The 14,189-nt window shown below is 38.0% G+C and overlaps 1 protein-coding gene across 6 annotated transcripts in view; it reads right to left on the reverse strand.

The window, feature by feature from the left end:
• TNIK (TRAF2 and NCK interacting kinase) overlaps positions 1 to 14,189 on the reverse strand; it is a 308,720-nt gene that overhangs the window by 27,339 nt on the left and 267,192 nt on the right. For all 6 annotated transcript variants that reach the window (XM_060767526.2, XM_060767524.2, XM_060767528.2 and 3 more), the window contains 2 exons: positions 13,782 to 13,879; positions 199 to 383 (listed from right to left, as the gene is read on the reverse strand). In XM_060767526.2, the coding sequence (XP_060623509.1) occupies positions 199 to 383; positions 13,782 to 13,879 (283 nt within the window). The remainder of the gene's footprint in view (positions 1 to 198; positions 384 to 13,781; positions 13,880 to 14,189) is intronic.

Here is a 14,189-nt window from a genome sequence, read left to right on the forward strand (position 1 = left end):
CAAGTAGAGAGGAGTAAAGAAAACGGCAATGGAACAATGTGAAGCTAGGGAATGAGAGATTTTAGTACCATGGAGAGGGATTGGAGGGTGTTGTTTTCAGAGGCAGTCAAATTTCACACAAAGGCCTGTCATTCCACCCCTTGCTACAAATGTACAGTGTAATTATCACAGATTTAGCTTCACCAAAATGCGTCTTACATAAGCCTTGGGATGTCACTGACAGGCACAGTCCCATCCTGCGTCTCGCTCTCCCCATCCTCCTCCTCCTCCTCGCTGCTTTCAGACTCCTCACTTGAGGAGGAGTAATCGGTAACTTTCTTCAAAGGCCGGTTGGTTTCCTCAATACGCAGCTCTCTCAGTTCTTTTGCTAAGGCAGTAAGATCCTGCAAAAGGAGGAAAAACATGGAACACAGCATGATTTTCATCTGAAATGTATTAGGGGAAAACACAAGACACAGCTGACTGAAAGCTATGCTAGGCAGCACAAGCAACCAAAAATAATACAACAATATTATTTCTTATAACACAGAACTATATACGACAACACAGAATGTAGCTTTCACTGAACAAACAAAAACAAACAAACAAACAAAGACTTTACTCTAATCAAAAAACTCAACAGCCAACCTGCTAACTTTGCGTGACCATACAGCTGTGTCTACTGTATATAACTGTTTGTAGTCTTTCAGGTATAGATACAACACAGTTGTATGTGTTAAAAACAGAGAGTTCAGTCATCATCATAGTAAACTGGTAAAGAAAGTGCTCTTTGGAGGGTTCTTACTATAATATATCATACCTTAATTCTAGACTGAAATATTAAGAGATTGGAATTATGAAAATTCAATACAAAATTGCATTTGTATTCTATTGCAGACTTGAGGTTAGGGCATGGCATCTATCAAGTACAGATTGGGGGTACAGCAAATACACTATTCTTGAAGTCTTTAATCCTTAAATAGCTTGTTACTGGATTCTTTGCATTTTTTTTATTAACAGAGCAGGCATGGTTCCTACACCAGCAACTGATTCAGGCCCACAGTATGTTTTAGATCCCACTACTATTCCAATTGGTTTGAAGTTTTGCATTTAGTTGGCACTATGGGAGTTCTCTGTGGAGACGACAATGGCTTATGGCTTATATTGATGAATACATCTACCCTGTATATTATGGTCTCAGGTTTTGTTGGCTTGTTTTTGTTTGATTTCTCAGAAAACTCCCAGCCATGCAAGTGGCAGTTTAAAAATATTGTATCTAGGTTGGTCCTTCATTTCCAGAAGGAACAGAATGACACAGATGTAAAGAGGGGAAAATGGGGTTACAATGCATATAAGGTTAGGAAAGTAGAAAAAAAGACTTGGAACTATCATGAAGAGGGTGTTTCTAAGACTGACTTACTGGGATCTTGTATATTCCTTTTAAGCAAACTCTGGGTATATAGGAAAGGGGTGCATTCAGATCATAGGTTTCATGACACCCACCTCTGCTCTGGAGATATGGCAACCAACGGTTTTAAATTATTAAATATGTGCACAACACTTGAGAAATTATATCAGATAAAATACTGGCTAGTGGGAATGATTAAATGGCATATCAGCTGCAGTACGCACAGAGAAATAGAGGGGAACATTTGGCCCTCCATATATTTTGGGCTATAACTCCCATGCTCCTTTACCATCAGCTATGATTGCTGCAGATTCCGAGACCTGACATCTAAAACATACGAATGGCTGTAGGTTTCCCATTTTGGCAACAGATTATGGATAAAATTGCCAAGACTTGTATGAATTTTCAAATGCTCCATAGAGGGAAATCCATTAACTACAAAAACATAGATATGTAACAGATGGCAATGGTAGAAGGAATAGACTAAGGAACATAAAATGAAAACCATCAAACAGAGATTTCTGTTTACTATGGCACTGATGAAACCTTGGACCTCATTTTTATAAACTGACAGTGTTTTTTCAAGACAAAAGGCTCTGAAAATACCATGAAAATGAAATAGATTTCTTGTAATCTTACATGCTTTTATAGCAATGCGGGGGAAGCAGAAAGGCAAAGAACAAAAAGCATGAGAGCTCTAGTTAGAATGGGTTCGAAGAATCTTTTGCATAAGGCATGCGCAGGAAGAAGAAAGCAATTGCAATTGTCAGTCTTACCAATTCTCCCTATATTAGTGACCATGGAAGCCATCAGTACATTTGGTCAGAAATTAATGGTTAGGGAGAAAAAAAACTCATTGAAAAGAAATCTAATTTCCACATCAGTTTATTATTAGTTTAATAATAAACTAATAATATTAGTTTAATAATTTTGTAATATCTGTTTCATCGTAAGAGGGAAAGTAAGGTTGAATTAAGAGATCTTATAATCAAGTAGCATTGGAGTGATATTTCTGGTTTTTTTCTCCAGAGGTTGATGCCAATTTAACTGTCAATATTAAGCATACAAGATCCATGTTGTAGCAATGCAAGTAACCCTGCAATTCTTTGTAGAACATAATAGTTTATACTTTTTAGTCATTGTTGCATGTATTTTTTTTCTTAAATGTTAGGGCCAAACCTAGAGAAAGTATTTTGATCGTGGAGATATTGATTAAATATTAAATAGTCCATTAATTTAAGATTTTTTTCAACAAATTCATTCCCTGGCTTTAACTGGTCAGTAAATCAAATGAACATATATCAACACTTTAATATCAAAATCCGTATGAGACACTGAATGGATTGTAAGAAATCTTACACATTCCAAAAACTAAAGTTACTATTTCTCATCAAAATGATATATGCTCACACATTTTACTGCATCATTTCCGAACTGCTCTTAACCTGCAAGTTTACTGATTTCAATTCACTTCTGGCAAATAGAGGAACTAAAATGCAGCTGATGCATTTGCTGATTTAATGCTTGGGGCTGTAGCAATCCTTTGCCCATTGGACTTTCTAGGTAGCGTAGCTTGGATAGTCTGGCAACAGGTAATGACAATATTGAAATGAAAATAGGTCCAAGATAATTTTGCGCTAATTCTGCACAGATTCAATCACATTTCTAAATCTCTACTTATTACTGTTTTATGCAAAACTATCATTTCAGTGACAATAACCCTTTTCTGAAGATACTTTAGTCATCAAAAGCATGGCTATTTTGTTGTGTAGAGTAAGAGTACAATTACCAGTTCATTGCCTCCATGAAAAGAAGTAGCACGTAGTGTGTCCAGAATGCAATTTTCACTATCATTACTAGCAAAAGAGATGGTACCATGCTATGCAATCCCTTCTCAAGTGGCTTTGCACCATCTCAACCTGATTATGTTAAGTAAGAAAGGACATGATCAAAGGATGGGGACTGAAGCTTCTGGAGTCTGAATGGACTGAATTTACATTCTCTATACAGAACATGGGAGGCAGGGCCAGAAGGTGGGCAGATGACGCACCTAGATCAGACCTCATGATGCAAATCCAGGAAAAGAGAGAAGATTTCCCTGTGTTGCCTTTGCCTCTACAATAAGTATAAATGTATTTGCTAAATTCAAATACTTTTGGGATAGAAAGATCCCTAAACTGGTATTGAATTAAAGAATTGTAAAATGCTTCTAAATAAATATTTTATGGGTTGTTGTAGGTTTTTCCGGGCTATATGGCCATGTTCTGGAGGCAATTTTTTTCTCCTGACGTTTCGCCTGCATCTATGGCAAGCACCCTCAGAGGTAGTGAGGTCTGTTGGAAGTAGGAAAAATGATTTATTTAATTTAATATTTAATTTAATATTTAATGATTTTAATAAACAAACAAACAAACAAAATGTTCAGCAATGCATGGCTGGCTATCAAGAAAAATAAGGTATTTGTTTGAAGACCTGAACCTATATACCTCCCTGAAAATGAATTCTATTGCTGAGCCATAAATATCAACCAGAGAAGCTCTAGAACAGTGGTTCTCAGCCTGTGGGTCCCCAGAAATCCCAGCCAATTTACCAGCTGTTAGGATTTCTGGGAGTTGAAGGCCAAACATCTGGGGACCCACAGGCTGAAAACCACTGTTCTAGAACATAATTCTGCTGTTGAGAGGAAATGAGAAAAACAACAACTTCCAGTCCATGAGGAAGACATCATACAAAGATGGCAGCGGCTCACTGTTTCTCATGTTGAAGTTTGAAAATATGAATGATTCAAAGAAAACATTACCAAAAATGTACAGTGTACTTCTATAAACTTCAATGAGAATCCAATGTGATTAAACACAGGACAAATGTAGACATTTGCATGTCAAGAGCACAGAGACTCATGTTCAATAAATCTCAATGACCTAAGGATTTTGGTAAGAAATACAGGGTATTTAAAACTGATGGACCCAAATTCAAAGCAGTATATTCCATAATAGCAGCATGCTACAACTGCACAAAAGTTACAAATAGTTTAATGAGTTTTCAAGTTATTTTAATAATCTTTTCATAATGTCCTATATGCTCTCCAATGGAGAACATAAAATGTCCTATGTTGTGAGGGCTTTATCTTGCAACTGACTGAGCCTAAGGGCTGTTTGTGTATTGAGAGAAACATTTAGCAGTAACATTTTGAAATTCTATGCCTCACCATTTCAAGTGATAAGAGTTTCCTTCATGGGTGGCTCATGGTTGCAGATATATAGTAGTTCTAAATCAGCTCCATCTTTTTGGAACCACCATGATAACATATCTACATGGTATCTCCATCAACAATTCATACCAAGTAACACAAATGAGACCATATCAGTGTAACTAACTGTCAAAGTTTAGATATTTTGTTCATCTACATTTTTTGAAAGTTTCAGCAGCAAAATATCCAATCAAGTGCTTGTTTCAAGCTTGCTCTGTGTTCTTTTACTACTCCTAACTTTAAAGTATCTTTATCAGGGTATTTATTTTTGATGGGCATAATGTTTTCTTTCTTCCATAAACAAGCAAGAGGATATTCAGCACTGTTGGGAAAAGGTTATGAGCAAAGCCACATAGATCTAATTTAAACATTTCCTGGCTGATCAAGAACCATAATCACAGATATGTATCTAAAAGTCTTGCTTCTATGCTTCAAATTAAAAAAAAAATAGAATGTGACTTTGTTATTATTTGAAATGAGAATGTGAAATTCATGAGTGTCATTTCCAGAACCAACAAACTTTGTGATTAACATCAAGCCAAATCCAAGCAAATATTTTGATCATTGCCAAATCAATTCCTTTGGTTTTAATTGCCTGGGGGGTCTTTTGGCCCCTAAAACGATAAGAATGCCCAATTAAGATTCATGCAGCACAAAGACATTTATAATCTACACTTCAAATTTCAATAATTAGGGAGTGATTCATTCTGCCTGGATTCTTTCCAAGGCCGTACATTATACCTTTTTTTAATCGGCTATCTTCCTAATATTCCTAGATTGAAAATTATAAAAATGGACCTATTCATTCCTAATCATATTTCTAAAGCTCTTTATGGTCAGAATATAGAAAGGACACTTTAAATCACAAAGACCAATTACCAGAGCAAGGAAAAGAGAAAGACTCCAAATGGGCTTGAATATCTATTCGTTAAGCTTCTTGGTTTTCTGATGGCACATGGGAACAATCAGCATTTCACAGTAGTATGGTAAATGCTGATTTTAAACCCCCAGAGCTGTTTTATAGTACAACCTGAGATGATACTAGAATTGCAGATTGTGAGAGTGCGTACATACTCTACATATCATTAGAAATGGAGCATGCCAGGAAGAGGGCTGGACTGGACAACTTCCAGGTGTTAAGAGGTGAAGATCATTTTTGTTCTGCTGTTCCACATTTTTTGAATATAAGGCTTAATCTATCTCTCACATTCTATAAAAATATTATGTGCCTTCCACTAGCTGTCAGATTTCACTTCCAAGCGTCTTGAAATAATTAGAAAGAGGGGAAGACATACAGATTGAGACACTGGAAGGAGAGAAAAGCTCCTGGAAGAGTGTATTCTCCTTTCCAACGCATGTTCCTTCAAAATATTCAGACCAGCACAGAAATCCAGACTGAACTGCGTAAGGAAGCAATGTTCTCTTCTTCACAGTATACTCTTTGGAAATCCAAAACGGCATGCCAGAGAAAGAAAGATTCATCATATCATTTAGAGAGGTCTTATCTACTGCTGTCTGCTGGGTTCTTTAAAATTACATCTTTTTTTCCGTCCTGTGCTCAAGGTTTTGTTTTTTCATGTCAGGAGCAACTTGAGAAACTGCAAGTCACTTCTGGTAAGAGAGAATTGGCCATCTAAAGGATGTTGCCCAGGGTTCAAGGTAACCAGACCAGGAAGAGAAGGCTTCCTGACAGGCCACTTGGAACATATGACTTGACTCATACCAAATGGTCAATACCATACCAAAATGGCACAGAAAACAGAGCTTACCAAACAGGTTACTATCACAATGCTAGGAGACACATCACCCTCTGCATGTTGCTAGAGAGCTAAGAATATCTTATTTAAAAATGTGTTCAATTAATCTGATCTACATTGCTTGGCATCCTGTTATGGATTCACACACATTTCTCTTACAATTATTTTTGGGCTCTGTGGGAGTCGGTATTATCTTCTTCCCTCTACAGCACCCAACTTACTGAAAGAGCCTCTGAAGCCTCCTTGACCCCATGACCATTTCCTGCTTCATGGGGTGCTGATAGGCCCACAAAAGTCTCTCCCTGTAGCCAAACACAAACTGATGACATCAGTGTTGAGATCCACTGGGGTCCTTCAGAAGACTGTGGGGAAGTAGCCATCTGGCTCTTCACAAAACAGGAAATAGCCATGCAAGAGGTTTCAGAAGTTATTCAGTAAGTTGGAGGTGGTGATGGTATATATCTCAACTAGTGCAGGTTAGATGTGAATGTACTATACCTAGACATTCAACATAGAAGCTACAGTTTGTGAAAATTGAGTTTTCTTTTTGACTGATACTGAACAGCTTTGTGGTTCACCTCTAGAGGCCTTTTTGACAAGTATGCTATAAGAAAATGAGACAAGGCCACTGTAGCAATGAACTATAGCATCTGTGCATTAAATGATAAGTTTGCCAAGGGAGATCAGAGAGATGAAAGTGAGAGATTTATGGTCCTTTTATGGGAATCCTATCACTACACAGGTGTTCCAAAGGCACAGCTATAACGTTAGCTAATAAGAATAGCTCTTTTATTTTAAAAATAAATTACCCTGTATATTGGGTTGGGAAAAGTGTGGTCTGTAAGCTGGCTGTGACCACAGTTTCCCATGATATGTTTTCCAAAGACTCATTGGTAACCCTCAAGGTGCTTGATGTAGATATACATTTTAAATTGTGTCAATTTTGGAGGGTTTTCAGCAAAAAACAAAACAAAACAAAAAAACCATGCCAAACCCAATCAATAATTTAGATTACCCACCCAAATCTTCAAACATCCACCAAAACAAAACTAAAACAAAATTAAAAAAAAGACAACCAGATGAAAGTCAGAAATAAATTATACAACTTGAAATGCACCCAAGTGCTATAACATGACCCTTGTGGATGAATGTTGCCTCCCATCTCCATGTAATTACCCACACTTGCTATACATCATTGTTGTTGTTATGTCTTATCTGTTGAAAGTATATTTTCATTAAATATAAGAACTCTTTACAGCTATAGTGTTTTGGAGCCATACTTGGGGTGGGAGAAACAGAGCGGATTAAAACCAATTGTCAACTAAAAACAAAACACTGTTGATTGTTGTAATTCTTTCTGCATTCTCATGTTGAAGTCAAAGACAATGAAAATATCTCAGCATAACTTATAAAATGGTGAAAGTAAATATTGGCTCATTACTCTAGATACTGATAAGAATGCCATTACTATACATGGAAGCTGAATTAATGCAAATATAATCTGGTCACCTGAAAGCTTCAAGAGGAAATATAGATTTTGCGCTTTTGGCCGTGGAAAGCAGAATTGGGACATACTGTGCACCCAGAAGGAGAGTGTGGGGAAGGTAAGCAGAATCTGATCTATTCTCCTCTTGTCTTATAGCAGTGAACTCTGTAGCTTTAGGCACAATTCTTACTGGTAAACTCTCACTTCTGACTAGGAAGAATGTGCTTTCCAAGGAGCTAAGTGCAGTGAAGTAAGGAAGAAAAAGAGGGAGGTTTCATTACCCTTGGCAACATATTCCTTTCCAGAGCTCAACACTGCTTTTTTTTTTAAGGACTGTAACTCATGGAATGCCATAGACAGCATGGCTACTGGGCTTGCCATCTGAAGATCTTTAGGAGCTGGGAGTCTAAAGCAAAATTTCCAAGCTCTGCTCCTCTCCTTATGAACAGGAGACATCTGCTATAAAGGTGCATTGGGCACACACAGCTCTTTTATCACATCTGGTTGGTTCTAAGTCTTATCTGCAATTGCAGTGTGACCATTCTTAAAATCACAAGCCACTTTTGAAAATTACATCTAGGATTTGAAGAACATAATAAAAGTTTAAGAGGCACATCTCTTCTGAATCTCGCACAGCTCACCAGTAAAAGTGATAGGACTAGAAATCAACCATTTGCAAGGTAATCAGACAGAGCTATATGAAAATTAAACTTTTATGTGGAGTGTAATTCAGTTAGAAAAGAACAGCTCCCAGGACTTATGATTGCATTTGTCAGTGGCTGCCACACATAGGTGGCTTTGGAAATGTAGCCATGGGGGCATCCCTAGGCTAGCTGTTCATTAACATGAGTATGTGATAAACAGAGGTTTCTTGGCATGGTAAACCTTTCCTAATGAGCAGTTTAGGGCTGTTTATTGCTTGATTCTTACACATTCACAGACTACAGAATATGTACCCAAAAGCATCTGAAACAAACACATGCCCCTCCTTTTTACTTCATGTCTGAACTACACATATGGTTCTAAAGACTTTACAATATGGATTAATTGTCTTTTACTCACATTTAGTGAAACAGTGTTAGAACCCTACATACACCTGGAAACCCATAACATGGCAGGGTTCCTGTGTGCACTGACACCAAATGAATGTAAACACAAATGTCTTGCAGACTTTGCACAAGAACTCACATTCACCATCTATTGTCTAATGGCCAGAAGATCTTACTATTGTATCCTTGCTTGAACATGCATTTTAGAGGCCTTCAAGAAAATGTAATTTTGCAAATATTGTCAGCTTACATCAAAGTACAGTCAAAATCCTCATATCAGCAGAAAAATAGCTGTAATAGCAAATCTTATTGAAATGAATGGCTATGGTTGGAATTTACCATAGTTACCCTAAAGGAGGCAGAAAATTCCTAGGACATTTTAAAAGTCCTCCAATAGCACTCCATGGTAGCTTCCAGAAGAAGAATATAATAGAATTACCTGGAGGACCTAGAAAAATTCCTCGAGAGGACATAGTTTGTCAGATGCAGGTAGGTGAACTTATGGCTACTGTGGCCTAATCATTGTTCACCCCTCCTTTTTCTTAGCTCTCTCTCTTTACTTTTAAAAAGCATTTATTGTAACCATACTTTTAACGTTCAATTAAAAATAGAAGAGCCCACATGCTTGTGGATATTGGGAGCAGGGCTCGCTTATATAAGGTGGAATTCTATCAATTTGTCCCAACTGGTATAGAATCATTGAATCAAATGTTGGATGGAGAATTACTGGACCAATCCAATACTTTAGTCCAAGCTAACAATAGGTCTTAGGCTATTTTGTGTCCCTGCTCTGCTATACAGTCTTAGGTAATCATCAGCAATTATAAGATCTATCAACCCAAAAGGTTGCAAGTTCGAAGCCCCATGTTGGCGTGAGCGGCCAACTGTCAGCCCTAGCTCATTGCTTACCTAAGCAATTTGAAACAGCTTTAGCTGTGATTAGAGAAATTAGGTACCGCTAAAAAAGGGAGGAAGGTGTTTTACAATGCCATAAAGAAGGAAGATCAGAGAATGCTGGGTGACCAAAATGAAGGAAGAAGTCCTGATGGCTCTTCGTCATAGAGGATGGAGAAATAGCACCCACTCTGGGCTCAAGCCAAACCTTCCATGGCACCTCCTTCTGTTCTGTCTGTCTGTTTATTGTCTATACAAAGCGGCATTGAATGTTTGCTGTGTATGTGTACTGTGATCCGCCCTGAGTCCCCTTCGGGGTGAGAAGGGCGGAATATAAATAAAGTGTCCTTCTTCTTCTTCTTCTTCTTCTTCTTCTTCTTCTTATTATTATTATTATTATTATTATTATTATTATTATGTATCACTGAAGAAGGATGGCATCAGGCTAATGTACACATGCTAAACTGGAATGTGTGAATAATCTTTATTCTCTAATTGCTAAGTGCCAACAAGTGCTGCCTTGCAATATTTGGCAGCATATGTGTTTTGTGCTGGCGGTCCAAGCTGTGCCTGCTGCTTTTAACTATCTCATGTAGCATTCCTCAAATCTACTTATAGAGTACTGATATATAGTAACTTGATGATTGTGATCTTTAAAAAAAATCTCTTAGAATCCCTTCCCAAACTTCCATAATTCTGCAATTCAAGCTCTGCCACAGCAAACGTAAACTCTAATGTATCTGTTCACATATCGCATTTTATAAATCAATTAATTTTGTTCTATGCATCAGTCTTGAAACTGTGTCACATGATGACAACTGAGTACTGATTTTGGAAAATATTGAATCTATGTCAGGGCTTAGAAATATTACCATTTTGAACTAAATTAGGTACCGCATCTCCTAGCAGTCATGGATACTGACCATACCGCCTCTGTGATTCTGGAAGGTGTAGTCCAAAAAGGTAATGCTCTGGTTCATACTGTGTTCCAGTCTGAGAGCATGCACTGTGAGGTTGCATGGGCATTCACTTGACTGCACTCCTTGGTTCCTCTGCTCAACCAACACTGGCTTTTAGCAAACCACTGAAATGGCATATCTACCTCAAATTAGAAGCCTAAGTAATAGCATTGCCTGCATCTACCACATGCACACATTGACTCAGTGGAACTCACCATGGGGTGATATTTTCCAGCAAGAGAATCCCATAACTTGCTACTTACTTTACATCAACACTGCTGGCTACGAATGCAATTCTTAAAGGATATGGCATCAATGAATAACACTACCTCTATAGTTTTGTCTCACAGAGCACACATCTAAAGGATGACTTGTAAAAAGTACTCTCAATATTTTGAATGGACTCCTCCACATCTTTATTTTGTTTTTCCCTATTGCTACAGCTTTTCCTGTTTAAAGGGGAGCAGTTGGGGTCATTTTAAACACATCAGAAAGCAATATTTGTTCTGGTCAACATTTCAAAATTATTTGGGAAGTTGTAACCTAGAAACCTGGGAACTAGAGCTAGGTTCTGGCTATACCCAGTCTTTATGTTCCAAAATCCAAATCTGGGAAAGACAATTATTTTGCTGAAGCTCTGATGGAGTTATGTTTCAAGCAGGCATGCTGTAGAGAGGCAGAGCCATTGCAATTAGACTTTGCTACATCATGCAAATTTGTGTTTTGCATCTGAAGAACTTCAGAATATTGAGTTCTTATTGGTTCTTATTGCCAGCATACAATTATTTTCTCCATAATCCCAGACATTTTCCCCTTTACCTGCACTCAAAAAGCTCACCTTCCACCGAATTACCCTTCTGGTCTGCTAATTGTAATCAGTCTGGCCAATGGCCAGTGGGTTTTACGGAATCAAATACCAATTAAATGTTTTCACATCTCCCACTATGCTCCCACCTTTTTTTTTTTTGTAGAGAGATTTACAGAACCTATACATATTCTTCTGTCTGGAATTATGATTGCAGAACCACCATTCTGAATATCAGCAACCCAAAAGGTATGGTTTGGTGTTAGTACTAACTAGCTGCCTTTGCAACGGCATGGCCAACTGAGAAAATACATCACTAACCTCATCTATTGCTTTCTTATAGCTCTGAGAGTAAGGGAAGATTAATCAGCATCAGAGGAAACAGATCGAGACAGGAAAATGCCAGAGGGAAGGAGAGAAGGTTAAAAATAAATTCAAAATTATTAACTTAGTGCTGTGAAGTGTAAAGGAATAAAAAATATCAACAAAACAGCAAATACATATTCAAAAGAGGTTCAGTGGGAACTTCTCCTGAGCCTTAATCTAGTAAAGTAATACAAAATGTCAAGCACAAAATCAAACTGGGACAAAAGGTAGACGTGGTTGGTGCGTGCTCTCATAAACCTTCTAATAAAAATAAGGATTGTTAAAACTGGTCTAAATCCTAAATTTTGAAAGTCATACACAGAAACAGTTACCTTGACCATCATGCTAGATGAACTAGAAAGATATTGTGATGACATTTGCCTTGACTATTGTGATTGATAAGCAATAAGACATTGATTGAATATAGAGTTCTTTCTGTATTGCAGATACTGTGGTGTTACTTACAAGGTTCCACCACTTTATTTCCTTGTACGTACATACCTGTATTTAATCCATAGATATCTGGCTTAGAAACGGAACCCATCAGTGTGAACATTTACTTTTGTGTACTTGTGTGTTGATTTGAAAATACCTTTTAGCTATCTGCCCAATTGAGCTTGGGCAGATATCCATTAGTCTTAGGTGAAGGATTTACTTTGGAATTCTAAATTAATTATACTTCAATACTGTATTCCATAAATACACCTGGAAAATGGATTGATATCCACAAAGGAACATGATGAAATAAATAAGTCAGTCTACTAGCTTCCTCCTCTACTTTTATTTTCATGAATTAGCCAAGTATACTCATTGGATTCACCCTAAATACCCTGGAGGGACCAGATCTGTCCTGATCTCAGAAGCTAATCATAGTCAATTGTGATTAGTACTTGGAAGGCAGAATATCAGGGAATACCAAGAGATGTAGGATATGCAGTGTTCCCTCACTTATCATGGGGGTTCCATTCCAGGACTACCCGCAATAAGTGAAAATCCATGAAGTAGGGATGCCCTAACAATTTTAATATTTATACATTACTTTATATATTTTATATATTATTTTCTTACCCGTGCTTCCTTACCTGCCTCCCAGCCCATCCCAAGGGCACCTTCCTGCCTCCCTGGCCTCCACAGATCCTCTGGAGCCATGCAGGCAGCAGAAGGCCAGGGAGGCAGGCCTTCCCCGCCATGCCTCAGGCCACCACACTTCCAGGGTCTGTGGAGGCCAGGGAGGCAGGCCTTCACCATTGTGCCTCAGGCCACCACACTTCTGAGGTCCCTGGCCTCCACTGGATGTAAATATTTAATATTTAATATTTTTATTAATATTTTCAAAAACCCACGAAACAGCAAGTTTGCTAAAAGTGAATCACAAAGTCCGCTAAAAGCGAAGTAGTGAGGGAACACTGTATTTCAGAGAAAGATAAGAGCAAACCACCTCTGCATATTCATTGAATAAGGAAACTCTATGAACTGAATGGGGTCATAATAAGATAAGGAGATAACTTGAGGGCACCTATTACAACAATTACCACTAAGAAGATTCAGCAAAGAACTTAAGATCCCAGTTATTTACAGAAACCATGTTTTCAAGAATTTCTGGGGTAAAGGTCTTTACTTGGCAAGGGCAAACTCAACCCAAAACATCTCTAAAGCTTTCATGCCATCTGGAACATATTTCTACATACATGTATGAATGGTGAAGTAGGTAGGGAAGTTTATTTGGCTCTTTTTCACTTGATTCCCAAGGTTGTGGTGAGGTTGTCACCCAAAGAAAAACCCAATTAATTTCTGTTGCCAGTTTTTGCAGAACACATTTAAAACTCACAGCAGGTCGGCTTGGTCGTGTCATGTCTTTGCTGTCCTCCTGCTTTATCTTAGCTGGCTCATGAGGGAGTATGGGTGATCCTTCAGGCTTGGCATTTCCTGAGCAAAGAGCAAAGCAGGCACAAAAGGGATTAAAGACTTTCCTGCCCTCAGAGGTCACAACAAAAAGAAGCAGGAGACAAACATGAAAAGCTCTAATTCATATTAGCCCATTCCCTCTCCCCATCTGTTTCAATCTCTTCCCCTTCTCCATCCCTCCTCCAGCCTTTATGGATATGGATCTCAAAAGATGGGGACACTATAACTAATGGGAAGGAAAGTGGGTCACTGGACCCAAAAGCTTCTGACTCTTTCTGAAAAAGGTCTAGCTCTTCAGAGAAACAGAAACCGAGAAGACACAAGACACAAC

Source organism: Anolis sagrei, chromosome 3 (assembly GCF_037176765.1).
Source record: "Anolis sagrei isolate rAnoSag1 chromosome 3, rAnoSag1.mat, whole genome shotgun sequence".
NCBI lineage: Eukaryota > Metazoa > Chordata > Lepidosauria > Squamata > Dactyloidae > Anolis > Anolis sagrei.